The 27,871-nt window shown below is 38.8% G+C and overlaps 1 protein-coding gene across 2 annotated transcripts in view; it reads left to right on the top strand.

Moving 5' to 3' along the window:
* CCNY (cyclin Y) overlaps positions 1 to 27,871 on the top strand; it is a 231,517-nt gene that overhangs the window by 183,302 nt on the left and 20,344 nt on the right. For both annotated transcript variants that reach the window (XM_044915488.1, XM_044915487.1), the window contains 4 exons: positions 7,382 to 7,482; positions 13,195 to 13,230; positions 14,340 to 14,397; positions 14,481 to 14,600. In XM_044915488.1, coding sequence (XP_044771423.1) covers positions 7,382 to 7,482; positions 13,195 to 13,230; positions 14,340 to 14,397; positions 14,481 to 14,600 — 315 coding nt within the window. The remainder of the gene's footprint in view (positions 1 to 7,381; positions 7,483 to 13,194; positions 13,231 to 14,339; positions 14,398 to 14,480; positions 14,601 to 27,871) is intronic.

Below are 27,871 nucleotides of genomic sequence, written 5' to 3'. Positions count from 1 at the left end.
GATTCTGTCACCCATAAAGAGGAATGCTATTGCTTACCTCCCAGAACTGTCTCGCAGGATAGTTATGAATGGCAATGGAGATAGGATATGTGTGGGCCCTTAAACATTTGCACTGTGCATATTTGAGCTTCTGCGACAGTTTCCTAATTATGTAGAAGAGTGAGCTCAAATGAAGTAGGAAAGAAACTTGGATTTCTTATATTCTGAGGCAAGTCTAACCTATTTTTGAGTCTTTCTGTAAATTAAAAATTTTAAGACCTACATTGGATAAACATCCACCCTACTTTACCCCCAGCATTCTGGAATATGCTCATTTCCCACCCCACCCTACCCAGAAAATACAGCCTGGACTGTATATGCCATTGCATTTAAGAAATGAAGTAATAGAAAAAATGTTATTTGGAAAATGAATCTCTCTTTCTTTTGTAGCTGCAGAAAGGACCCAGGGAGCAGTAAATACACACTGTGCTAGTTGCCCTGCGGAAGCCTCCAGAGGGGTTGGGAGGCCCAGGGCGGCGCCGCACATCCTCAGTACTCAGCCCTCAGTGCTGTCAGGAAAATCTCTCTACCTCAGATAGTGCCAAACCTAAAAGATTATATTTCTGGATTTTGCCTCACAGCCAGAAATTTAATGGCAAAAAGTACTTCTCGTTGTAGAGTTGGTGCACTGAGCCATAATAAAGCCAAGATTTGACCTGGGATTGAAGTACATTATGAATGTAATTATTTTGTACTGACAGCATGCATGACTCACAGTAGAGCATAATTTGACCTCAGTGCTGGCATTTGCCCCATTTTTGTTCTTGAAATCCAATGTTGGTTTATTTTCTGTTTTCATATTAATGATTTTGTCTGCTTCGGTTCTTAATTCCATGGATGTTTGCTTTTTCTTTTAGTTTTTCAGAACTTGTTTTTTCCTGCTATAAAAAATTGATCCTGCTAAAAGCTGTTCAGTCTCCCTTTTTCTTTCCATGGAATATTAGTTTGTTAATACCTTGAGATCAGAGATGAGGGGTCTTCCTTTTGTTTGTTCTGTTATTTTGTCATTGGGTCTCTGAGGCCTGTGGTGGTATTGGAAGGATGCTGGTCTCAGCTGTGAGTGGTTCTGCCCTCTTGGATAAGAGGGTTTGTATGGACTTGGAAATTGCACAGAATGTCCTTGTATCCACTCCATATTGGCTGTGTGACTTGGGCAAAGATACTTTCTTAATCTAACGAGGGAACTACCACACCCTGCCTTCATGGTTTTATGAGGCTATCTACACATCATGAGTGTTCAGGTGGGGTGGCAGGTGGTGGCTGTGGGCACCCCAGCCCCTTTGTCCACCTCTCCTTGCTCTTCCCACATATATTTTGCACACACCAGGCCTTCAGTTAATTCTTAATAAAGGAATAGTAGTGCAAATTTCATTTCTCTGTGTTCTGGGAAACTAGCCTTCTCAATGAAGGTCATGGCTTAAAAAAAAATGAGGGAACTTTCATTTTTGAAGATTTTATTTGTTTTTCAAACTTTTACAACTTTTTTTCCTCTACTAATATTACCTCATATTTCCTATTGCTTTATTTTTATTTGATCCTAACAAACCCTAAGAAATAGTAGGTCAGTTTTGTCCAACCATTGAAAATGGGAAGTTAAAGCACAGAGACTAAGTGTTATTAAGTGACTTAATAATACTCGTTGAGCATGTCCATGTGCTCAGCACTCCAGGTGTTACCCTGGGATAGCCCTCACAGCACCACAATGAGCTCTCCATATTTTATAGATGAAGACATTGAAGCTTGGGGAGGTAAAGCATATAGTGACCTTATAATTTATTGCCCGAACGGGACACTGTTGAGTGTGAAAAGGGATGCTGTTGTTGGTTACTCAAGGACAGCGGGCAAACTCGGACTGTCCCCAGCAAGCCAGGACGTGTCATCTCCTACTTAACTAACTTGCCCAAGTTCATGTAACCGATCAGTGGCAGAGCTACAACCTGAACTCTAGGCTTTCAGACTCCAGCATGCTCTTGCTTCACTTGTACTGGAGTGTCTCGTCCACATTAGCTCCTAGCAGGACCACAAGAGGGCCAGGGCTTTGGCCCCTTTGTTTTGCCAGCCACTGCCCCGCTGCAGTTTGTCCTGAGTGTGTCATTATTTCTCTGTCCGTTGGCAAGAGCCCTTGCCATGAGCTCCTGTTTGCCAGCTTTTTAATACATGGCACTCTCCTTTCTGCTGTTGGTAGGAAGGCATGGACTTTGGAGTCAGACAGATGTGTTCACAAATGTGAACTCTGGCATCTTAGATTTGACCTTGGAAACATTACTTAATTTTGCTGACCTCCTTTGACTTACCTATAAAATGAGAATTCTGCCTGCCTTGCTAGGGGTTTGTGAGCTGTAAATGAACACATGTAAAGTATCCAGAATACTGTTGGCTTTTATTTGATGGCCATTAAATAAAAGTTGTTGTTGTTACTGTCATCATGTCACCATTTAATTATATCTAAGTGTAGTGTATGTGGAAGGAAGAAGTGAGTGGTGACCTGGGGACATGAAGAGATGATGAATGTCTCCTCCCTGCAATGGAGAACCTCTGAATCATTTAAGCAGGGAGGTGACATGATCTGATTTGCTTTGTAAAAAGATCACAGTAGCATCAGAGGGAGACTGGTTTGGAGAGGAATGAGCCTAGAGACAGGATGGCTTTTGCAGTAATACAGGTGAGAAGTGATGGAGGCCATTCATATACCAGTTAGTGGCTGGAGGGATGTACAGGAAAATGCTTTTGAAATGTATTTAGGAGGTAGAATCAATAGTACTTGATGCAAGGATACCAAAGGAAAGACAAAATATGTGTGGGTTTCTGGTTTTAAGCCATTATTAATTGAATGGAAGAAGAGATTCATTTGTCATTTGAGGTGCCTATGAGGAACATTTAGGTGGAGAGCTTGGAAGAGAGGTTTTGCCAAAGAGGAGAGATTTGGGACTCAAAGGAGAGTAGAAGGAAGTTGAACTAATGAGACTACAGGAGGACCCCCTAGGGAGAGAGTATACAGGGAGAAGAAAAGACTGTCACCTTCCAGGGAGTTCAGAGAAATGGAGTCCACAAAAAGGGACCTACTAGCCAGAAAAATAGAAGGAAACTAGGAGAGAGCTAGGACTGGAAAGTACTCATTACAATAGCGGTTCGGGGTTCTTTGTGAATGGGTATTGCATGTGGAGTGTGAGCCAACTTCTAGAAAATTTGAAGAAGCGGAGTCATTACCTAGCCCTGGCCTGGAGAATGGTAGGTCTTCCACTGGAGGTGAGGGGGGCAGTACTACATGTTTGTTTGCAAGGGAGGAAGAAGCAGTAGGGTGGATGCTGCCCGATGGGCTCTCAGTTCTCTGCGATGCGTGGTGCTGCGGGAGCTCAGCGTGAGGCAGCTGACAGAGGATCTGAGAAGAAGGTGGGGGTTGGAATACTTGGGAGAAGGATTTCTGGTCATTGTGGAGGGTCCAGTGTCAGTCTTATCCCTGTACCATTTCTCTTTGTTCTGCACTTGGATTGTCTGTGTGTGTTTCTGTGTGTGTGTGTGCGCACGCACGTGTGCATCTACATATCTTTGTATCTGACAGACATCTAATTGGAATCACAGAAAGGGATGATCTCATTATTTGGGACACATGATAACTCTTCAATAAAACCTTCTTAAATACACAGTCCAACAATTGTCTGTTAATGGATCTGGGTGTAAATAGGTTATTTTATACTGTGAACATTATGTGAATAGGTGGACTAGACGATCTTCACTCCAGTTCTAAAAAGTTTTATTCCACGTATTTATTACTTAATTTGTAAAATATACACTATTTCAAAGATAAAAATTTTTATTAAAATATTTTGAATAATAGTTTAGAGCATTTATTTCCTTAAAATCCATAATTGGGCTTCTCACTGATTGGACTGTTCTCTGCTGCTCTTCCAAGCAGTTTGTGGTTGACATTATAGTATCTGCTCTTTTGCCAAGACTGTCATTCTTGGTACCATCTGTCTGAGCCAGCTAACGATACTGCTGTGCCCTTCCTTTTCCAGTAAAATGTTGTCTTAGGTATTTTCTTCGGTATATTTCTAATAAGTTACAGACATTAGCATAAAAAAGCATTCCTATCACTTTTTTGACATGTTTTTTTAAAATTTTTTATTGTTATGTTAATCCCCATACATTACATCATTAGTTTTAGATGTAGTGTTCCATGATTCATTGTTTGTGCATAACACCCAGTGCTCCATGCAGAACGTGCCCTCTTTAATACCCGTCACCAGGCTAACCCATCCTCCCACCCCCTCCCCTCTAGAACCCTCAGTTTGTTTTTGAATCCATCGTCTCTCATGGTTCGTCTCCCCCTCCGATTTCCCCCCCTTCATTCTTCCCCTCCTGCTATCTTCTTCTTCTTTTTTTTTTTTTTAACATATATTGTATTTTTTGTTTCAGAGGTACAGGTCTGGGATTCAACAGTCTTGCACAATTCACAGCGCTTCTTTTTTGACATGTTTAATGTACTTTTTATTTAACAAGGACTGATGTAATGCTTCTCATATGCTGGCCCTTCTCTAAGCACTTTATAAATATTAGCTCGCACCTGCAGTTGCCACTCTAGCATCTGTCTTCTTGACTGCAGCTCTCCAGCGCATCATGTGGCCATGTTATTTATGAGCAAGACTGAAACCTAATTGGAAGATTTTAGATGTGCCAAACATACACATGTACGAGCATATGGACTTTTCAGAATCATGGGATGACTAAATTAATGTAGTATTATGCTATATAATATTAAAACTGAGAACCATGTATCTGGTGCACCATGTGCTTATTCAAAATATTTAACAAATGAGAACACACTTTTCTGTGAATGTACATGTGTCTCTGATGCTTCAGAGGACAGACACTTCCAGCTGTCTGTGTTGCAGGACACACATTGGTGCTGCTCGTCGGAAGGTGTTGGTGCCTGGGCTGGCTCTCCCTTCCCTCTGCTACACAGAACAGTTCAAAACAGAAACCAGAGCAGGAGAGCAACCCCAGAGGCAAGAGCTTTTTTGCTGCAGAATTCTAATTATTTGAGCCTTTTAGTGACATGGATTTCAGATCCAGAGAAGTACACATTCTCTGAATCTTGTAGTCCTGACATTCAACAAGTGACTTAACACCCAAATGGTATTATAGACTGATGAGGCACCCTGCAACTAAAAATCTTTATAACTCAATACTGAGGATTTGTATTCAATTTAGACGTTGTTGTAGAGTTTGAAAGCTTAGTTGGTATTCCCCTGGCAAACTGAGGGCTGTGGCACGCCAGCCCTGAGTGCTGCGATGCTGCCGTTCTGTGGGGCTGCTTTCAGGTAACCCTCTGACCCTTAGGGGACTGTGTGCGCCCGGGAGTGTGCCTGCCCGTGGGCTCACGGAGGGAGTTTCTTAGACTGCGGAGGGATGTGGATGATGTTCACCTGTCTCATATCCTCTCCTTGACACCCATGCTCATGTTTTCTTAGGGAAACTATTTATTCTTCGCAGTTCCTATCACATTTTAATCCTGAGAAATTTGTGTCAGAAGGAATAGTTGAAACCACACGAAATAAAGTGAATTATTATTGTCCTTTTGCTTCATTGTTGGGATTATATCTAAAGTTACCCTGTGTCTCTAAAAATTCATTAACATCAATTAATTACTGAATTTTTGTGTTAAACATAATATCTGTTGAGATTTTGTTTGTAGTAGGTTTTACACCCATGGGGAAAATTTCATAAGACCTTTAAAAGCTTGCCACCTGTATTAATAGCTATATTATGTTCTGAGTTTTTAATGTGTTTTGTGTGACTTAAATATGATTGCTATAAGAGCTTAAGAAGAGAAAAAATTATTTTTAGTGTCTTTGGATTGTCGTAATGAGAATGTTATGATTAATTTGATAGATATGAAAATGCCATTTTAAAATTGACATTCAAATTGTAACTTTGCAAGTTTTTTTTGTGCCCTTTCCTTACACAGGCACAAAACAGTGTGAGCTTACGAAGGAAAGCCCGAGAACTGAATTTCCTGACTTTGGTTATTTCCTTCTGACCCACATGCTATTTATAAACCAGTGCCAGGGAGGGTTATAATGTTTCGGTAGTGCAGTGCCCTCTAGCTGTGGTCTAAGGAACTGGACACTTGAAATCGTGACTATTACCATTTATTACTTAGTTTTGAGGAGAGATTCTGTTTATAACATTGGTTTTGTATTTCTCAGGCTATTGCATATTTTCATAATTTTATTACAGAGGAAACATGATTAAATATAAAGTAAATTTTAAAGTGTGGAATAGGGCCTTTGGTCTCTGATTAGCTTTAAGGCTTCCTTTACATTTGTGAAGTGTGGACACAGGATTTTATTGCAGATGGGCACTTGAGGCAGCCAATTTTATTAGCTCTGAAGGGATTATTTGCATCAGTTGCTGAAAATGCCTCTTAGACTGTCAACATAGCACCAGACAAATGGAAACTTGTTTGGGTGATTTGTGTTTGTTTTTTTTTTTTTCCTAACTTGCTTTTGAATAAGAACTATCTGGAGTAATGTCAACTAATCCTATCGCCCACATATTGGCAAAAATCTATTTAGTATTCAATTAGATGTCATCAGTGTATAATTTAAATTCTGTTTTCTTTACCAGTACCTTTCAGAAGTAGTACTCAGTGCTGAGGTGCTTCAGAGAGCCCAAAGTTTTTACATTTGTGAAAGAACCAGTCATAAGACAGAACAGGCACTACCTGAAGGTCATCCATTGGTTGTATTTTCAAAAGTATCAGATAATCTTCCTCTTTAAAATGTGTTTCGCCCCTAACAAAGCAATACTTTTTTCTTTATAACTTCACCTCCTGAATTCAAGCTGATTAACCAGGAGATCTAAATTTACATTGGCTGCATTTTCCATGGCCTCCAAATCAGCTGTACCCCAAGAATAAAGAAAATGGGTACAGTTGTCTCTTGCCTTCATCTTGATGCGTAAAACCAGGATGCTGCCTTAATTAGGGGCTTTCACTGGTGTAATGAGCAGTGTACTAATTGTTTCACACAGGCCCCAGGGCAGGTGATTTTTATGGACCCTGCAACACACTCTTTGGTGCTTCCTTGCAAGAGAGTACTGTTCTCCCAGTGAAGGAGGTTTGGGACTAGCAGTGGTGGTAGTGACTTCTACATGTAGAAGAACAAGGGATTTCATTGTATGAAGAAAGTGTTTTTGTACTGTTCTTGCTGGTGGTATTATTATTTCTTGCTAAGACATTTTTCATCTGTGGTCTGATATCAAGTTTAAGGGGATGATGTTTCTTGGAAGAATTTGGAGTCCCACTTAATTGTCCTGTCTTGTTGCCATTGTTTTCTAGCATCCTCCAGGACAAATAGCGAGGAAATACAGTTCCTGCTCCACTATTTTCCTAGATGATAGCACAGTCAGTCAACCAAACCTCAAGTATACAATTAAATGGTGGGTATACTCATTTTTGCTTAACTGAATGCTTTTTCTGTTCCTTAACCTGACAGCTAACTGGCTGGTTGTGGGGTCTGGAAGTGGTAAGATTGGGCTGGAGGAGGCCATTGACTATTGAGGAAATCTGTTTAAAAAGTGATCTTGGTAGTTAAAATGTGGGGTGTTCAAAATATTTGAGCACATTACCATTTACATAAAAACCCAAATTTAAAAATTATTTTAAATGTAGATGAAAACATGTATTTGATTTCTACCTTCCCACTTTTTATTAAAGCCATCCTGGAATAACTCAACTAATATTTTACCTTTGAAATAAAGTGGGTCTTTTGTGGTCCCATTTATGACTCGGGGCTACAGTAGAAAGCAGGCCCGACGGTGACGGTGTATTTGCCCAGAATCGAGAGATCTGAGTTCTGATCTTGGCTCTCTAAGCAACAGGGAGGGTTTGGGTAAGACCCTTCTCTTTGGAACCTTGTTTTAAAGTGGGGCTTAAGGGAGGGGGGGGAGTCTTTGGATAAACTCCTTTCCCTTTTGGGCTTCAGTTTCCTTATTTTAAAATGGGAGGTAAGAGGGAAGGAACACTTGTTTCTTATAATGTTCCATTAGCATTGTGATAATAATGGCCTTCGACAGAGATCACAAAACCTGATGTGCTGGGGTCTGTAGTTATCATTTCAACTGCAAAAAACCTGGGTTATTTTATTTCTATATGTGTTTTAAGAAATTACACAGTTAACAACAGGCCAAGTTAGTGTCTGATGTAAGTGTTTAAATTTCTGAATAAGAAGTATTCTTTCATTTCAGTGGGCCATGTTTTCAGGCTTAGAAGCCCTATTCTGAGTGTGACCATATGTGACAGTAAATCCCAGTCTCAGTCAGGCAGCAGGGACCGTGTCAGTCTTCTGTGGAAAGCAGCCACTCCGGGAGGCGGGGGGAATGGGGCCACTTGGAGGGAGGCTGCCTTGTGTCCTCAAGGGCCGCATGTTTTCTGAGATCGAAATAGAAGTGCAACTTCTTCCCTTATTACCTTGGCATTTAAGGGCTTGATAAATGACAAGTGGGCATAAACCCAAACGGTCCACGTTTGCAGCTGGGAAAGGGTATGCATGTCCTAGCCTTGGGGCCACGGTTTACTGCCAGGAAATAGGAAGTACAGTAGCTCTTGGAAGTAATTTCTAGAGTAAATCATTAGTAATTGTGGAGAGCAGCGGAAGGCGGCTGACATCTGCACAAGTTCCGGAGACCCTGGAATGAAAGCTGCTAACTTCCCTTTAATCCCAGGACCCTCTTGGATGCGAAGGGAGGCCAGGTAGAGCAGAGGCACCTTCCCTTTCAGGGCCAGCAGGAGCTCTTGGGATTTACAAATGGATCCCATTCAGTTGTTCAACACTTCCCCCTTGGACAACTTAAAATTGCCACTGGTTGTAACATAGACATTTAGGAGCCTGGTGGGAAAACTGGCTAACACTTTGATAGTTCCATGTCCCCTAAGTTATAAATATGCTGCTGTGCAAACCAATGGTTCCAAGCCCTGGCTACACCCTGGAGTCCTCTGGGAGCTGGAAAGCACAGTGACGTTTGATGTCTTGCCCTACAGATCTGGTATCTGGATTTTTAACACCCTCCCTAGGAGATTCTAGTAGGCAGCCAAGTTTGAGAATTCCTGATGTAAGTGGACAGTTGCTCTCCTCTCCCCCACCAAAGTTCACTTGAAACTTTTAAATTATAGGTTAATACATGGAGGAAAAAGAGCTAAAAGCTGGCCCAGTTAAAGAGTAGACTGTTGAAACAAAACATTCAGTATAGATACTGTGACTTCCCTGATCCAGAAGACATTTTCTTTGCACCACCTGAAATTCCTTTAGTCAGTAATTCATTTATTTTAAAAAGTGCCGTCTTCTTCAAAATGTGTATTTTGGACCTGGAAGCAGGGTGGGCCCTAATTGAAGTAGTACCATCAGAATCCTTCCCTGTAAATGCCTGCATCTCCCACTTGGCTGGGTTATAATCAGGGGGCTAAAGAGTAAAAAACATTTCAAGGTGTTATCAGGTCTGGCTGAACTTTAGCCAGGGTCTTTGATGGTGTAAGGGGAAAGGGATGCTCAGAAGAAGGAGTAGTGTCAAAAAGCAGGATAGGAAGAAGCTAAATCCGAATGCCCTCCTATTCTGAAATTGTACCTAAAACTTATCCTACACCTATCAAAAGGAAACTCCTATTTTCCTTTTTTGCTTCTTCTGCTTTCCCTAAATCCAAGCCCTTTTCTTGGTCGCCTCCCCTGGGACATTAAAAATACCAAAACCATTAATACTCTTGGGCTTCACTGTGGACATGGTGAGTATCTGTGGGCTGAACTTGCAAGTATGATCTTGTTTCTTTGAGAAAATCCTCTGAGTTCTGAACATCGATTTCTAACTTAATTTTAAAAAGAAAACCCTTCTGTAAATTGTGGGCTGCCAAAAGGAACAAACGTATTTACAAATTCTAGTTGAGGAATGCATGGAGGGTCAAGTGCTGTTCTAACAGTGAACGAAAAGTCTTAAGTGTAGCACGTTTGGGTATTCTGTGCTCATTCTTTTCATAGACATAATTTCTGAGAACTTGATTTTCCCATCTTTCCCCTAAATGCCAACAGCTGTGGTATGAATTTAGCATTTGCTAACCAACCCGCATGCCTCTGCAGCCGACCTCCATCTCCCCCTTAAAAATCCTGTAACAGGCATAGGAATGACGATTAGAGAAAAGGGTGGAGGGCTAGTAGGGAGCCCCATGCACGCCGCTGGCCACATCACCCATGGTCCTTGGCTTCTGAGGGTTGGAGAGAGCTGCTTGCCCACCTGCCTCCAACCCCCTTGGCTCAGCTGTGCTGTGCTGCCAGAACCCACCACCTCTTGGTCTTCAGAGATTTTAGGATTGTCATATGCTTTGCTAGGTAAGAGGACAAGTACAAGGCCAGCAGTCACAAATCTGTTTTGTTTTCTTGGTCAAGAAAATAGCATTTCTTTATACCCAGCTATGTGGCAAAAGCAGTTGAGCAAACCCTTTGGTCCAAATGTACTTCTGGTTTGACCCCAGCCCATCTTTGGTGAGACCTCACCATTTTCTGAGGATGTAGCAGAACTGACGAGGCCTCCGAAGCCCCAAGTGTGGGACTGATTTTCAGCGGACTGCCCTGTGCCCCCAGAATCACTTCTTTCAATATGACCAACTAAACTGGCCCATGGAGCTGTGCTGTATGTGAATTCTGAGCTTGTTTTCTTAGTCTTCGGGATGTAACCTTGAGGGGAAATTGTCCTACCTTGTTGCTCTATTTTTCCTGAGTCTAAGGTCATGATGATGTCCAATCTTGCTTTTGGCTTGGGAGATTCAGAAGATAGTGACCTTGGGACCCTGAAGATTGCACTCGATTTGCAGAAGCAAAAACACCCCTTGAGATGAAATTATTGCTAGGGGAATAAGCATAATAATCATGACCTTTGTTTGAAATGATGCTTTTGTATATTTTGTGTGGTTATGCTAATAGCTGTGTAATACAGGTTGAATTGTCCTAATTTTTTGGTGAGGAGATGTAGGCTCTGGGAGGTAAATGCACTCTAATAAATGAAGGAGCCAGGTTTTAAACCCAGGTGGTTCTGACTCTCCATCCAGAAATCCTTTTCCTGTGTCATGCTCCCTTGAAGCGATGAACCTAGTCACTACAGCAAACCCAGTCATACGAAACATCAATATAACTCTGACATTAGATTAGAAAAAAGTCATCACAGCATGACTATTAAACAAATTAAATGGTAATTTCTTCCTTTTCCCCAGAGGCAACGTGGTAGCACGAAAGGGCCCCAAACCACCAGTCAGAAATCCTGGCATCCAGTGTCTGAACCTGAATTTTTCTCATTTATGAAATAGAGTTGATAACATCTGCTGTTTTTCATCACAGGGCTGTTAACGTATGCTTGAAAACTGTATTATTTTTATTTTTAATTCTGAAGCCCTTTTACCCCAGTTACAATTCCTTTGCCAGCTTGGATACTCTTGAAGATGTTAGGAGAAAGAGAATATATTGCCATTTGCTCACGAGGACTTTTAACACTCAGCTGAAATCATATGAATGAATAGGTCCAGAGAGAGAGAGAGAGACTTGGAAGACGAGTGATTTCTTGTCTGTTGTCATAGGAAGTCATAGGTAAGCCTCTGAGCTGTTTGGAATCCAACGCTGAGTAAGCTGAAATGTTTAGGACTGAGCCCTCCACCTGCGTCGTGATGCCCCGGATGGCAGTTTCTGTGCTCTGAGTACCCAGAGCACAATCTGATGCAGCCAGTTAGTGATACTGTTAGAAGCTTAAAAAATAAATTTTGTTCTCCTCGATAAATTTTAAAGTAAAACAAAAATAGTGGAATGATTTATTTAGACAGCTTACAGAAGAGGAAATTAAAAAAAATATATTGGCCAGTTAACATGAATAACCCTGCTAACTTGATAGGTGATCATTGAAAGCACTCACATTGAACTCACATTGAAAACAAGTACACTTCTTTACCTCTCTGGTTGGAGAACCGTTTTTCAGAATATTCAAGGTAAGTGTCAGCAAGGATGAGGTTGCAGCAAACACTGGTGGGGAAGTACACTGGCACACTTTTTCTGCAAAAATAGTTGGCAGTGTGTGTGGGGAGCCTTACTATTATTAATGACTTCAGATTGGGTAATTTCAACTACAGAGTGTTTTCTTAGGGAAATGATATAGTCCCAGGTTGCACAAGTATTTGTCTATGAAGATATCAATACGGTGTTAATTATAATTGCAAAATACTAGAAACAAGTTGAATAGTAGGGGGAGTAGTTAATTATTCAGCAGCTATACAGTGGAATGTAACCAGCCATTTAAAATCATGTTTTAAAGCATATTTTAATGGTAAGAAAAATATTAATGACAAAAGTAGTATGCAAACCTGTTTACACATATAATTTATAGATAGGAATAGATATCTAAATATCTCAAGCTAATAGTAGTCATCTTTGGGCAGAGGGTTTACTTTTTTACATATATACTTTCTATATTTTCCAAAAGTTCTACAATATGAATATAATGCGTTTTTTTAAACCAGAAAAACGTTACTTGGAAAAAAAATATTCAGGGGAGGGGAGTGTTTTCATTAAATTCACATTCTTTAAAATGTAAAATAAAATTTTAAGGTAGTGTTACAAATAAGAGTTACAGTATTATTTCAGCAAGTGGATGAATAAGTTAGGTGGATTGCCAAGAGGTTATTGATTTAAGAAAAAACAAAAAACAGCAAACCACTGTGGGTGATACTCACATTTTTTTGGTACTTATAAATAAACCACAATTTTTCTAAACTAGGAGGTGTACTAAGTTGGAAATTTCCAATGGTGTTTGATTTGCAGTGCCTGTTTTTACATAGTGCCTGTATTTTACAAGTAAGAAAGCTTAAAATTTCAAGTAGAAAGAGAATTTGTTTCTAAATACCTCTTGAAGTTTTGGTATTCCTGGAAAAGATTTAATATTTATGGGAATGAGTACAAGATTGATTTCCTTTGAAGAGTGTGATTTCTTGATCAGTATTCTGAATTAAATGGGACTGTTCAGGTAGATCGTTTGACTTTTACTTCAATTTAAATATTTATGGTCAGAAAGATAACATATAACATTTTGAATATGCTTACAAAATATTGAACCCTGCATTTTATTTTACAGTGTAGCTCTCGCAATATATTACCACATCAAAAACAGGTATGTGGATGATTAATTTTTTGCTAAAAACATTACACATTATCTCCTATTATGTTTTTCCTATTTTTTTTCTTTTATGTTGTAGTTGCTTCAGCCTTTGTATACTTTACTCATGTTTTCCTGGAATTTCTAGTTAGTATAATTTACCAAACTTCCTAGGTAAGTGCTGAATCAGAGGAAACCAAATGGGTGTTTGTGTTTGAAGCCAACAGAACAGAACAAATCTTCTTGATAATGCCCAGCTTCCTTTTCCTCTTGATTTTCTGTGTAATTTGCTTAAACATTCTTTCTTTTATAAAATATTATTTTAAACATTTACTATGTGCAACTTCAACATGAGAAGAAATGTTTATAGTTTTAAATTAGAAGAAACTTTGGTGTAAATTTAGACATAAACTATTTTAATGTAGTAGAAACCTTCTCTCTGATAGAAGTCAGATGACATAAAACAGATGAAAGTAGAGCCTTGGCTGGTGAAGTGCTGTTGGTCTCCAGTGCCCAGCTCAAGGCACTGTGCTTACAGTGCAAGTCACCACTTTAAATGACATTTACTGGCCTTGTAACAACCAGCCATTCTTTTATAGATGTATGGGTTACTGAGTTAACCTTTTCTACACATCACCTCTTGTTTTTCAATATAAAATTGTGAAACAAGTGTTTAAGTTTCATGTTGTGAAAATTTCAAATAAATTTCTAGGGCACACTGAATGTTCATTTTTACCCTTGCACTTCTTTCCTTTCAGCTACCATGTAGTGATGGTTTAAGCATATCCATTAGCCTTTGCTGAGAAGCAAGATGTTTAAAGAAGTTTGTCACTTGCTTAAATTTGGTTCATTTGAAAACTCAGAAAATGAAAATCTAGATTTTTTTTGCTTAGGTTAATTCAGCTAATGTGGTTTATAACCTTTATTTCATAGACGGTTTAAATAAAAATGATTAAATATTGTACACAAGAAAAATTATTATTTGTGGATAACCAATAGCATCTCCAACATTTAACATTGGCTTCAGTTTCTTGAAATGTGTTAAATCAAAATATATTTTTATTTTATTTTGAATGACATTCTTGCAGAAAGTAAACTCCATTTTCTCTTATTTTCCCCACCAGGGACCCAGATGGAAGGATGCTCTTAGATATTTTTGATGAAAACCTTCACCCTCTCTCGGTAATCTCCTCCTTCTGGTGATTAATTATTTCTCTTTTGTTTTTATTGGGCGGCCAGTCATCTGAAAATATTTCCTTCCCCAGAAATCCGAAGTGCCACCAGATTATGATAAACACAACCCAGAGCAGAAGCAGATTTACCGTTTTGTTCGGACACTGTTCAGTGCTGCTCAGCTGACGGCCGAATGTGCCATTGTCACCCTGGTGAGTGCCTTCACAATGACTGCAACCATTCTCTAGTTCACTGGGGTGGGTGCAAGCAGGGAGTCTCACCAGGTACCTTAAGGGAACTACATCTTTGCTTTCAAGGTTGTCTTTTTTTTTTTCCCCCCCTGGGAGAATAGAGAATGGATCTCCCAAAAGAGGGTGTGAAGTCTGTTCGACAGTCCCCACCTAAAGTCAGTTGTAAAATCACATTCAAAACTTGAAACATTAAATGCACATAAGTAAAACCTTGGGCTAAAAGGGGAATAAGAAGGACCAAGGCCACTTGCTCCCTACTAACGTCCAGGTTTCCTATTGTTGATTCCTTGCAAAGATTTTAATGACATTAATAGGATGTGATGAACACATACATCCTATATGAATACCTACCTGTACAGGAAGAAGTACTATATATTACTTGTCTTTTGTGATTTTTGTGACAATAATGTGTAAGATATTCAGAGACAACATGGACGTAATCCGCACTTTAAGACTCAGAGATAAAAATCTATAATCTTACTTAGATTCTTAAAATTTTAGGGGCTATTTAGGTCAAATCTCATTTGGGAAATAGATTGACAGTGGAACACATTCTCACTGACCTTTTATGTTGTGTGCAACTCAGGTAAGAAGTTAGCTCTGCCTGTGAGTGAGCCCTCCCAGAGGGAGAGCAGAAAGCCATTCCCTGTTGCTTCTGAGAAGAGATTATTGTCTACTAGAAAATTTACAGGCCACCCAAGGACCCTTTGTATCTTTGCCACACTAAGAGCTTTGTGCCCTTCAGCTAATTCAACAGTAAACCTGTTTATTCATTCATTGGTTCATCCAATTGTGTGTTCACTCTTTCTCTCACTGAACTTGCCACCTTTTGGGTAAAACAGACATTCAGCAAGTAATCATTGGGTGATTTGGAATGATTCTAGGTTCTTCAGTCCCATTTGAGAAATATATTTATTGCTTAGGTTTGTTCCCCCAAAGGATTTCAAGTTCTTACAAAAACATGCAGCAGGGAAACAGGGTTGAAATTGTTGTCAAGGGAAATGGTGATAAAGAGAAAAGAAGGGTAAGAAAACCAGATGAAACCATGGATGAGGTTAGTACTAAACTTTCACGCCATGAAGAAAGATTTATTTTGAAGCTGCTGGAGGTGGAACATGGTGGTGATTTTTTTTTACCTTTAATTCCTAAGGAAATTATGACCTGTGACCTGATTGTTTAGATTTATTAGCATGAAGAGGTTAGTGTCCTGTGGAAGACAGGGCTGAGATTTTAATCCCTGCCGCTTTCCCAGCTTCAGCCGAAATGTTGAGAGAACATCTAAAGTGCATTCCATTTCCAAGGGTGACAGGGAGGATTGGTTGATTCATGTCTTTGGAGTGCTGTAGGAGTGGTGCATTTTTGTCAGTAATTGTAACTACTGAAATTTTCACTTGTCTTGTTAGATAAACTGGTGGCTTAGCAGGAGATTAGCTTGTATTGGGGTCTTGGTAGTTATAACCTAAAGATGAGCAGCTTTGGGGTCCCACGTAGTGGGTACAGCACTGCAGACCAGTTCTCTGGTGGCGGCTGAGAGTCAGCCTGCATGCCTGTGGGCAGAAGGCACATAGATGCATGCTCTGAGCGGGACCCTTGTGTGGTAATTCTTCCCTTCCCTGTGTCCCTTGGAATTAGAAGCAGCCGTTCAGAACAGGTTCAGTTGAGAGTTGACAGAGAAGCATTAATCTCTGCCTTTCTCCTGGGCATTCTCTTGGCATCTTGGCATGCTGCCCAGGAGGAGGCTGGGTGGTAGGGGGAGGACAGCAGTTAGCCCTGGCCCTATTGCCCACAAGTAACAAAACTGCAGCCTGCCTGTGGTAAGAGAGCTTCCAGGACCTTCAAATACCCAGAACCTAGTTAACTCAAAGCAAATATTTCATGGCTTAATTAACTTGGTTCTAAAAGAGTAACAATAACTTAATATCACTAAATGTGTCATTTAGCCTAGCAGAATATTCGAAAAGCTCTGCCACTGGTACTGACACATGAGGAAATTAAAAAGAGGATGAAGTAACTGAAATCGCACCTTGCCGATTTCTGATAAGTTTTCACCTAGGGGCATTGTGTCATATTCCCAGCAACAGCTGGGGGAGGCCGGGGTTGGGTGGAAGGCCATGGCGTCAGCTGCCCCTCTGTAGCCCATCCTTTCCCTCAGGAGTTATTAGAGCTGGGTTAAACTTAGAGCCAGGAACAGACAGCCTTTTCAGTCCCATGTGTGCTACTTGGATAACAAAATATAGCTCCCTATCTAAGCCAGGGATTTTGATTATAAGGATGGGAGACCCACACAAAGAGTCCAAGGCAGGAGATTTATTGGAAGGTTCAGGAGTCCCATATATCCCTGTCCTCACCCTACAGCAGGTTCCTCTGTCCGTCCCTCTCTCTGGGGCTGCCTCTTGTCTCTGCTCCTCCCTTTGGGTTTCCAGTATTGAATTTCAAGTTGGCTTCTGGTCGGGTGGACGTGGCAGGGAAGTAACTGTCCTAACCTTGACTGTCCATCACTTTTTCATTTAAGGCCCAACACTGGCTAATTCAGCCTCTTGTGTTTAGTTCAGATTTTGGAGAGGGGATAAATTTTGATTGGCTTCATCAGTGATTGGCCCAGTTCCTTTGGGTCAGAACAGTCAGTCATGACCCAGAGGTGATAGGACAGAGGGCACAGAGCTCTGTCCTGAGTCATTGTTTTTCTCACTCTGTTCAAAACCTCCAGTGGTTCCCCATCTTCCTCTGAGGAAGACACAAAGAAGGCCCTTATGTGACCTATAGCAGGATTAGGCCACCTCTCATTTCGACTCCGCTGCCTCTCTTCCTGCACATACCACTACCTGCCTTGGGACTTTGGCACTTGACACCACTGCCTGGAATCCTCTTTCCCAGATAGGCGTGTGGCGCCACCCTGCCTTCCTTCAAGCCTTGCTCATAGGGCACGTCCATGGGGCCATCATACTTTGAATTGTAACCTCCCTCCTCCCCCACATTCCCTTCTCATCATTTCCTGCTTTGTTTTTCTTCGTAGCACTTATCACCAATTAACGTTCTTTAGGTTTTACTCATTTATCTTATTTTGTTTATAAGTTCCATGATTAAGAGGTTTTTAAAAAATCTTTCTGTCTTTCTTGTTCACTGCAATGTGACCAACATCAGAACACAGCCGGGTACCTAATAAATATTAAATGTCAAAGTAAGTGTAGTAAGAACTGCTTAATGCTGAAGTAAACGAAAGTGGTGTTGATGTGCTTTGCACTTTGCCTGAAACATAGGGAGCATTCAGGAGCTATTTGCTGTAGTCTTCCCCTACCTCGGGAGCTTTATAAAACTTTAAACTCCTATTCTGCTATTCTGTTTAAGGTATTAAGGTAAGCTTTACTGAAGGGAGGGTGGCGAAGTCATTAGCTTGGGGACATTGCTCAGCTGAGCCCCTGACTGAGTGTCGCCCAGAAGGTTGGTTCTATCTGATGGTGATGGGAGGGAGAAAGGAAGTTAGTAGCTGATAGAGAGCAGTCAGGCATAAAGAAAGGGGGAGTTGAGAAGAAATGGGGGTGGCAACTAATGGAACTAACCAGACAGAAGATGTATTACCTTTTTATTAATTCCTTATTATTTGTAGCTTTATTGAGATATATAGTTCAACTTAGCATAAAATCCCCTTATTTAAAGTGAGCACTTCAGTGATTTTTTGTATCTTGTACGACCATCACCACAACCTAATTTCAGAATATTTTCATCATCCCATAAAGAAACCCTTTACCCTTTATCAGCCACTCTCCATCCCCAGTCCCCACCCTAGGCCCAAATAAACCCACTAATCTATTTTCTTTCTCAAGGGATTTGCCTATTCTAGACATTTCGTAGAACAGATTCATATACTATGTGGTCTTTTGTGACTGGCTTTTCATTTACTGTAATGTTTTCAAACAGCATCCATTTTGTAACATGTAGAGTGTTTCATTCTTTTTTATTGCCAAATAATGTTCCATTTTGTTTATTCATTCATCAGTTGATGGACATATGAGTTTCTATTTTTTAGCTATTATGAATAATGCTGCTGTGAACATTTGTATACATGTTTTTGAGTTACACATATATTTTCATTTCATTTCTCTTGCTATATACCTAAGAATGGAATTGTTGGGTCATATGGTAACTCTTTAATTTTTTGAGGAATAGTCTGTTTTCCAGTATGGTTGCACCATTTTACATTCCCACTGGCAGTTCCCTAATAGGAGGGTTCCAGTTTTTTCACATGTAATGTTCCTTGCCAACACTTGTTGTCTTTTTTGATTTTAGCCACTTTTAGAAGGGTTATCTCATTGTAGTTTTGATTTGCATTTCCCTAATGATTAATAATGTTGAACATCTTTTCATGTGTTTATTGGTCATTTGTATATCTTCTTTGGGGAAATGGGTCTATTCAAATTCTTTGCCCATTTTTAAATTGGGTTGTCTTTTTATTATTGAATTATAAGAGTTCTTTATATGTTCTGGCTTAAAAGTCCCTTGTCAGGTAATGATTCAAGTATTTTCTCCTATTCTCTGTGTTGTCATTTTACTTTCTTAGTAGTATCATTTACAATATTGGTTTTCATTTTCATAAAGCCCAATCTATATATTTTTTTTCTTTTGTTTCTTGTGCTTTTGGTGTTGTATCTAAGAAACCATTGAATAACTCAAGGTGATGTTGATTTACTCCTATGTTTTCTTTTAGGAGTTACATAATTTTCGGTCTTACATTTAGGTACATGATCCATTTGGAACTCATTTTTGTGAGGTAGGGGTCCAGATTTATTCTTTTGCACGTGAATATCCAGTTGTTGCAGTGCCATTTGTTGAAGAGACTGCCTTTTTTCATTGAATTGTTTCATAACTCTTGTCAAAAAGTAATTGACCATAAATGGACAGGTTTATTTCTGGACTTTCAGCTTTATTCCATTGATCTGTTTGTATTTCCTTATGTCCACAACCACACTGTCTTGACTACCATAGCTTTGTAGCCAAAGTTAGAAAGTATAACTCTTGGGACACCTGGGTGGCTCAGTCGGTTAAGCTTCCGACTCTTGATTTTGGCTCAGGTCTTGAGGTTGGGCTCTGCGCTGGGCATGGAGCCTGCTTAAGATTCTCTCTCTCCCTCTGCCCCTCCCCCCACTCTCGCACTCTCTCTTAAAAAAAAAAAGAAAGTATGACTCTGACTCTTCCAACTATGTTATTCTTCAAGATTTTTTTTAGCTATTCTGTGACCCTTACGTTTTCAATTTTAAAATTAGCTTGCTAGTTTCTGCAAAACAAACAGAAACAAAACCAGCTAGGATTTTGACAGGAACTGCATCAAATATGTAGATCAATTTGGGCACTATTTTAGTCTTAACACTAGTAAGTCTTCTAGTCCGGGAACATGGGATGTCTTTCCTTTTAGATTTTTTTCTTTTTCTTTCAGCAGTTTTATAGTTTTCAGTGCACAGGTCTTGCACTTATTTTGTTAAATTTATTCCTAGGTATTCTGTTTCATTCAACAGTAAGTGGAGTTGTTTTCTTAATTTTCATTTTGAGATTGTTTATTGCTAGTGTATAGGAATATAATTTATTTTTGTAGATTATCTTGTATCCTTCCACATTGCTGAACTCATTTTAGTTCTAATAGTATTTTACTAGATTCCTTAGAATTTTATATATGCAAGATCATGTCATCTGCAAATAGACATAGTTTTACTTCTCCCTTTCTAAGCTGGATGCTCTTTATTGGTTTTGCTGGCATATTTGTCTTAGCTAGACCTCTAGCACAGTGTTGAATAGAAGTGGTGAGAGTGCACATCCTTGTTTTGTTCATGATCTTATAGGGAAAGCTTTCGGTCTTTTTCTCTTAGATGTGTTAGCTGTGGGTTTTTCATAGATGCCTCTGTCAAATTGAGGAAGTTCCCTTCTATTCCTAATTTGTGGAGTTTTTTTTTTTTTTAAAGAGTATTGGATTCTGTCAAATGCTTTTCCTACGCGTATTGAGATTGATCATGTGGTTTTTCCTTTACTTTATGGATATGTTAAAATCAACCTTGCATTCCTGGGATAAATTATCCCACATGGTTGTGATATATAATTATTTTTATATGTTGCTGGATTTGGTTTGCTAGTATTTTGTTGAGAATTGTTGCATCTATATTTGTAGGGGCTATTGTTCTTTGATTTTCTTGTGATCTCTTTGGTTTTGGAATCAGCATAATGCTGACCTTATGACTTAGGAAGCATTCCTTCCCCTTCTGTTTTTCTGAAGAGTTTGAGGATTGGTGTTCATTCTTATTTAAATGTTTGGTAGAATTCACCACGAAGCCATCTTGGTCAGGATTTTTCCTTGTTGGAAGTTTTTATATTATAAATTCTATCTCTTTCCTTACTATAGGTCTATTCCAGTTATCTATTTCTTCTTCAGTTGGTTTGTGTCATTTAGTAATTTGTCCATTTCTTTTTTTTTTTTAATTTTATTTATTTTTGAGAGAGAGAGAATGAGAGGGGTGAGGGTCCGAGGGAGAAGCAGACTCCCTGCTGAGCAGGGAGCCCGATGCGGAACTTGATCCCGGGACTCCAGGATCATGACCTGAGCCGAAGGCAGTCGCTTAACCAACTGAGCCACCCAGGTGCCCAGTAATTTGTCCATTTCATCTAAGTTATCCAATTTGTTGGATAATAGTTGTTTATAGTATTCCCTTACAATTTTTTTTTTTTTTAATTTCTGTTAAGTCTATTGTAATGTCTCCCTTCTCCTCCTGCTTTTACTAATTTTAGTCTTCTTTCTTTTTTTCTTGGTTGGTCTGGCTAAAGGTTTATCAATTTTAGTGATCTTTTAAAAGAACCAACATTCAGTTTATTGATTTTCTGTTTTTCTGTTCTCTGTTTCATTTGTTTCCACTCTAATCTTTATTAATTCCTTCCTCCTGCTTTTTTTTAGGTTTAGTTTGCTCTTCTTTTTCTTCTGGTTACTTACAGATATCATTTAGGAAAATCAATTGTATATTGTTTTACTTGGTAGAGAATTAAAATACCCAAGTGGGAGTTAACTAAAGAAATTATAGCTTAAGGTGGAAGGTTAGGTTATTGATTTGAGATTATCCTTTTTTAATATAGGAATTTAATAAATTTCCCTCTAAGCTTTAGCTATGTTGCATAAATTTTGCTAAGTTGTGTTTTCATTTTTATAGATATATTTTCTTGAGTAAGCTTTTAATTTTAGATGTATAGGAAAATTGTGAAGGTAGTACAGAGTTCCCATATACCTCACACCCAGTTTATTACTAACATCTATAATATTATATAACATCTATAATGTTATTATTGGCCTCTTATATTTGTATATTTGTTACAATTAAAGAACCGATACTGAGATATTATTAACTAAAGTTCATGCTTTATTCAGATTCCTTAGTTTTTACCCATTGTCCCTTCTCTTTCCCAGGATCCCATCCAGGATACCACATTACATTTAGTTGTCATATCTCCTTAGCCTCTTCTTGTCTGTAATTGTTTCTCAGACTTTCCTTATTTTTTTTGTTTTTTTAAGTTTTTATTTTAATTCCAATTAGTTAATTTACAGTGTTATATTAGTTTCAGGTGTACAGTATAGTGATTCAGCAATTCCATACTGTGCTCATCACAAGTGCACACCTTAATCCCTATCACCTATTTAACTCATCCCCCTGCCACCCTCCCCTCTGGTAACCATCAGTTTGTTCTCTATAATTAAGAGTTTGTTTCTTGGTTTGTCTCTCTCTGTTTTTCTTTTTTCCCTTTGCTTGTTTTGTTTCTTAAATTGCACATAGGAGTGAAATCATATGGTATTTGTCTTTCTCTCACTTATTTCGCTTAGCATTATACTCTCAAGCTCCATCCATGTTGTTACAAATGGCAAGATTTCATTCTTTTTTATAGCTGAATAATACTCCATTGTATGTGTGTGTGTTTGTGTATTATGTATACCACATCTTCTTTATTCATTCATCAATCAATGGACACTTAGGCTGCTTCCATAATTTGGTTATTATAAATAATGCTACAGTAAACATTGTGGTGCATGTATCCCTTTGAATTAGTATTTTCGTGTTCTTTGGCTAACTACCCAGTAGTGTGATTGCAGGATCATATAGAGTATTTCAATTTTTAACTTTTTGAGGATCCTCCATACTGTTTTCCACATTAGCTGTACCAGTTTGCATTCCCACCAACAGTGCACGAGTGTTCTTTTTTCTTCACATCCTCGCCAACACCTGTTGTGTCTTGTATTGTTGATTTTAGCCATTCTTACAAGTTTAAGGTGGTGCCTCATTGTGGTTTTGATTTGCATTTCCCTAATGGTAGGTGATGATGAGCATCTTTTCATGTGTCTGTTGGCCATCTCTATGTCTACTTTGGGGAAATGTCTGTTCATGTCTTCTGCCCATTTTTTAATTGGAATATTTGTTTTTTGGGTATTGAGTTTTTTAAGTTCTTTATATATTTTGGATACTAACCCTTTATTGGATATGCCATTTGCAAATATTTTCTCCCATTGTGTAGGTTGCCTTTTAGTTTCATTGATTGTTTCTCTTGCGTGCAGAAGCTTTTTATTTTGACGTAGTCCCAAGAGTTTATTTTTGCTTTTGTTTTCCTTGCCTCAGGAGGCACATCTAAAACAAAAACTTGCTATGAAAGACATCAAAGAAGATACTGTCTGTGTTGTCTTGCATGGTTTTTATGGTTCCATGTCTCACATTTTGGTATTTAGTCCATTTTGAATTTATTTTTGTGTATGGTATAAGAAAGTGGTCCGTTTCGTTCTTTTGCATCTGGCTGTCCAGTTTTCCCAGCACCATTTGTTGAAGAGACTTTTTTCCATTGGATATTCTTTCCTGCTTTGTTGAAGATTAATTTATCATATAATTGTGCGTTTATTCTGGGTTTTCTGTTTTGTTCTGTTGATCTATGTGTCTATTTCTTGCCAGTACCATACTGTTTTGATTCCTACAGCTTTGTAATACAGCTTGAAGTCTGGAATTGGGATGCTTCCAGCTTTGCTTTTCTGTTTCAAGATTACTTTGGCTATTTGTCTTTTGTGGTTCCATACAAATTTTAAGATTATTTGTTCTAGTTGTGTGAAAAATGCTATTAGTATTTTGATAGGGATTGCATTAAATGTGTAAATTACTTTGGGTAGTATAGGCATTTTAACAATATTTGTTCTTCCAACCCATGAGCATGAAATGTGTTTCCATTTCTTGGTGTCATTTTCAATTTCTTTTATCAATGTTTTATAGTTTTCGGAGTACAGGTCTTTCACCTTTTTGGGTAGATTTATTCCTATGTATCTTATTATGTTTGGTACACTTGTAAATGGGGTTGTTTGCTTTCTGCTGCTTCCTAATTGGTGTATAGAAATGCAAGATTTCTGTACATTGATTTTTGTACCCTGTGACTTTACTGAATTTGAATATATCAATTCTGGCAGTTTTTTGGTGGAGTCTTTCAGGTTTTCTGTATATTGTATCATGTCATGTCATCTGCAAATAGTGGAAGTTTTACTTATTCCTTACTGATTTGGATGCCTTTTATTTCTTTTTGTTGTCTGATTGCTGTGTCTAAGACTTCCAGTACTATGTAGAATAAAAGTGAGAATGTACATCCTTGTCTTATTCCTGACCTTAGGGGAAAAGCTGAGGATGGTATTAGTTGTGGGTTTTTCATATAAAGGCTTTATTGTGTTGAGGTGTGTTTCTTCTAAACCTACTTTGTTGGGGTGCCTGGGTGGCACAGTCGGTTAAGTGTCTGCCTTCAGCTCAGGTCATGATCCCAGGGTCCTGGGATCAAGCCCTGCATCGGGATCCCTGCTCAGTGGGGAGCCTGCTTCTCCCTCTCCCGCTCCCCCTGCTTGTGCACTTGCGTGCACTCTCTCTCTCTGTCGAATAAATAAAATCTTTAAAAAGAAAACAACCTACTTCGTTGAGGATTTTTATCATGAATGGTTGTTGTACTTTGTCAAATGCCTTCTCTGTGTCTATTGAAATGATCATATGATTTTTATTCTTTCTTTTATTGATGTGATGTATCGCATTGATTGATTTGCAAATATTGAACTACCCTTGCATCCCAAATTGCACTTGATCGTGGTAAATGATTTTTTTACTGTATCATTGGATTTAGTTTGCTAATATTTTGTTGAGGATGCTGTATTCCTCTATGTTCATCAGAGATATTGGCTTGTAGTTCTCCTTTTTTGTGTTGTCTTCATCTGGTTTTGGTATCAGGGTAATGTTGGCCTCAGAATCTTTCCTTCTTCTTCTCTTTTTTTTTGGAATAGTTTGAGAAAAAGAATTTACCTGTGAAGCCATCTGGTCCTGGACTTTTGTTTCTTGGGTTTTTTGATTACTGATTCAACTTCATTGCTGGTAATTAGTCTGTTCAAATTTTCTACTCCTGATTCAGTTTTGGGAGGTTATAAGTTTCTAGGAATTTATCCATTTCTTCTACATTGTCCAGTTTGTTTGCTTATAATATTTCATAATACTCTTTTATAATCCTTTATTTTTTGTGGTGTTGGTTATTGTTTCTCTTCTTTCATTTCTGAATTTGTTTGAGTCCTCTCTCTCTGTCTCTCTCTTTTTTCTTTTTTTTGTGAGGCTGGCTAAAGGTATTTCAATTTTGTTGATCTTTTCAAAGAACCAGCTCCTGAGTTCATTTATCTGTTCTATTGTTTTTTAGTATCTGTTTTGTTTATTTCTGCTCTAGTCTTTATTATTTGGTTCTTTATATTTTTGGGGGGGGGTTTGTTTGGGCTTGTTTTTCTAGCTCCTTCGGGTGTAAGGTTAGGTTGTTTATTTGAGAGTTTTCTTGCTTCTTGAGGTAGGCCAGTATTGCTATAAGCTTCCCTCTTTCCTCTTTTGCTGCATCCTAAATATTTTGGACCATTGTGTTTTCAAATTCATTTGTCTTCATTATTTTTTGATTTCCTTTTTGATTTCTTGGTTGACCCATTCATTGTTTAGTAGAATGTTATTTAACCTCCATGTATTTGTGTTGTTTCTAGATTTTTTTCTTATTGTTGATTTCTAGTTTCATAGCATGTGCTAAGAAAAGATGCATGTATGACTTCTTTTTGAATTTGTTGAGACTTGTTTTGTGGCCTAATGTATGACTTATTCAGGTGAATATTTCATGTGCACTTATAAAGAATGTGTATTCTGCTGTTTTAGGGTGGAATGTTCTTAAATATGAACTGTTAGATCCATCTCATCCAGCGTGTCATTCAAAGCCACTATTTCCTTATTGATTTTTTGTTGGATGATTTACCAATTGCTGTGAATGGGGTATTAAAGTCCCCTACTATTATTGTATTACTATTAATTACTTTATGTTTGTTATTAATTGCTTTATGTATTTGGGTGCTCCCGTGTAAGGTGCATAAATATTTACAATTGTTAATATTTTCTTGTTGGACTTTTCCCTTTATAATTATATAGTGTCCTTCTTGTCTGTTGTTACAGTCTTTGTTTTAAAGTCCATTTTGTCCTATGTGAGTACTGCTACCCCAGCTTTCTTTTCACTTCCATTTGCATGATAAATACTTTTCCATCCCTTTACGTTAAATTTTCGTATGTCTTTAGGTCTGAGATGAGTTTCTTATAGGCAGCATGTATGGGTCTTACTTTTTTTATCCATTCTATCACCCTGTATCTTTTGATTGGAGTGTTTAGGTCATTTACATTCAAAGTAATTACTGATAGTTAGGTACTTATTGCCATTTTCTTACTTGTTTTATGGCTGTTTTTGTAGTTCTTCCCTGTTCCTTCTCTTGCTCTCTTTGCTCACTTTTTGTGGCTTTCTTTAGTGATATCCTTGGATTCCTTTCTTTTTATTTTTTTACATGTCTATTACTGGTTTTTGATTTGTGGTTACCATTAGATTTGTATATAACATCTTCTGCATATAGCAGTCTGTATGAAATTGATCATCACTTAAGCTTGAACCTGTTGGGGTTAATGTAGAGCATGAAGTCATCCATAATACCTGGCTTGCTAAAATACAACACGGAAGCCGCTGGGGGCAATGGAAAGTTTCGGAGAAGGGCATAGGCCTTTGGAATGCCGAGGCATGCATGACCACTCTGCTGTAGGAATGCCGCAGGGAGTTGCCTTCCCGAAGCTTTCTTAGCCCAAACAGCCGCCCTGTGATCTAAGAGATGTATTTATCGTCCCTTTAGGCTATGTTTAGCTGAACTCGTAGAACACGCAGATAAGCATATCGTATCTTTCCCGCAAACAGATCCTCCTAGTTTCAGTAAGACCCCTTGTCACACATCACGTGCTTGAGAAACAGTGATAAGGATTTGTGATTATCCTGAAGGACCAATAAAAGCCAGAGCAAAGAAGGGCAAAGGATCTTTGTCTCTGAGCGTTGACCCCCTTGCTTTCTCCTCTCTTTCACAGCAAGGTTTGGAGTAATCTTTCATCCATTGGTACAGGGATTGCTGGCCATTCCTGGCAAGTGGTGACCCCGACGTGATTGTTGGGGTTAATGTTAGAGCATGAAATCATCCATAATATCTAGCTTGCTAAAATGTAACACAGAGCCTGCTGGGGGCAATGGAAGGTTTCATGCCCTACATAACCCCAACATGAACCCATTCTTTACTCTTCTCCCTGTTACGTTTTAGGTATATGGTGTCATACTTTACTTCCTTTTATTCTGTGAATCCCTTGACTGATTTTTATAGATATACTTAATTTTACTGCTTTTTGTGCTTCCTACTTTTTGTACTTTTGCTTATGGTCTTTCTTTTCCACTCAATGAATCCCCTTGAACATTTCTTGTAGGGCTATTTTAGTGGTCATGAATTCCTTTAACTTTTGTCTGTCTAGGAAACTTTTTTTTTTTTTTAAGATTTTATTTATTTATTTGACAGAGAGAGAGACAGCGAGAGAGGGAACACAAGCAGGGGGAGTGGGAGAGGGAGAAGCAGGCTTCCTGCCGAGCAGGGAGCCTGATGTGGGGCTCGATCCCAGGACCCTGGGATCATGACCTGAGCCGAAGAAAGGCAGACGCCTAACCACTGAGCCACCCAGGCGCCCCTGTCTAGGAAACTCTTTATTGCTCCTTTTTAAAAAATTTTAAAAAAATTTTATTATGTTATTATGTTAATCACCTTTATCTCTCCTTCTGTTCTGAATGATAGTCTTGCTGGATAGAGTATTCTTGGCTGCAGGGTGTTTCCTTTCAGCTCTTTGAGT

Source organism: Neomonachus schauinslandi, chromosome 5 (genome assembly GCF_002201575.2).
Source record: "Neomonachus schauinslandi chromosome 5, ASM220157v2, whole genome shotgun sequence".
Taxonomy (NCBI): Eukaryota; Metazoa; Chordata; class Mammalia; order Carnivora; family Phocidae; genus Neomonachus; species Neomonachus schauinslandi.
This window is presented reverse-complemented; position numbering and strand designations above follow the sequence as displayed.